This window comes from Monoraphidium neglectum (genome assembly GCF_000611645.1).
Source record: "Monoraphidium neglectum strain SAG 48.87 unplaced genomic scaffold scaffold04233, whole genome shotgun sequence".
Taxonomy (NCBI): Eukaryota; Viridiplantae; Chlorophyta; class Chlorophyceae; order Sphaeropleales; family Selenastraceae; genus Monoraphidium; species Monoraphidium neglectum.
The window spans coordinates 1978-2586 of NW_014009396.1; the positions used below are offsets into that span (position 1 = coordinate 1978).

Sequence of the window (609 nt, forward strand, 5' to 3'; positions counted from 1 at the left end):
CCGCCGCTGCCGCTGCCGCGCCTGCGGCGGGGGCGGGCTCGGCGCCAGGGCTGCCGGGTGTGGCTGGGGCCTGCCAGTACGCCAGGCAGTGTGCGACGCCGATAGGCGCCGCGTCGGAGCCCAGGCCTAGGTACAGTGTGCGGCTGCCTGCGGTGCGAGGTGATCGTGCGTGCAGAGGGATGAATACGGCGTGCTGGCCGTGCGCAAGGGTGACTGTGCATCAGCATCGCCGCCAGAACACGGTCTGCACCCTCGCCGCGCCCCCTCACCCGGGTGGAACACGACCATGGAGCTGCCCTGGCCCGCCAGTAGTTCTGCAGCTGATAGACTCCTGACATCTCCCTCCGGATACGCCTGCATTGTGCTTGCTCCTGATCTCGCTCAGATCATCCTGGCATGGTGCTGGGTATTTTTGATGTGGTAGTATGGGTATCAAACTGCAATAAGAACTATCACTGACTCCTGTTATTGTATTGAGTACCTTCTATATAGTTGGATAGGGCCGCGGGACGGCTTGACCGTGCGTGTCAATCTGGCGCAGCCTGATATATAGAAGAAGAGTCAGATATCACATCTGTCACGCGCCTCGCACACTCGAACGGGCCTGGA

At 61.6% G+C, this 609-nt stretch overlaps 1 protein-coding gene across 1 annotated transcript in view; it reads right to left on the bottom strand.

Moving 5' to 3' along the window:
* Window positions 1-360, bottom strand: part of MNEG_14066 (hypothetical protein) — a gene marked incomplete at both ends in the record, with an annotated part of 1796 nt that extends 1436 nt beyond the window's left edge. The window contains one exon of the mRNA XM_014037461.1: window positions 270-360. Coding sequence (XP_013892915.1) covers window positions 270-360 — 91 coding nt within the window. The remainder of the gene's footprint in view (window positions 1-269) is intronic.
* Between the last annotated feature and the right edge of the window lie 249 nt (window positions 361-609).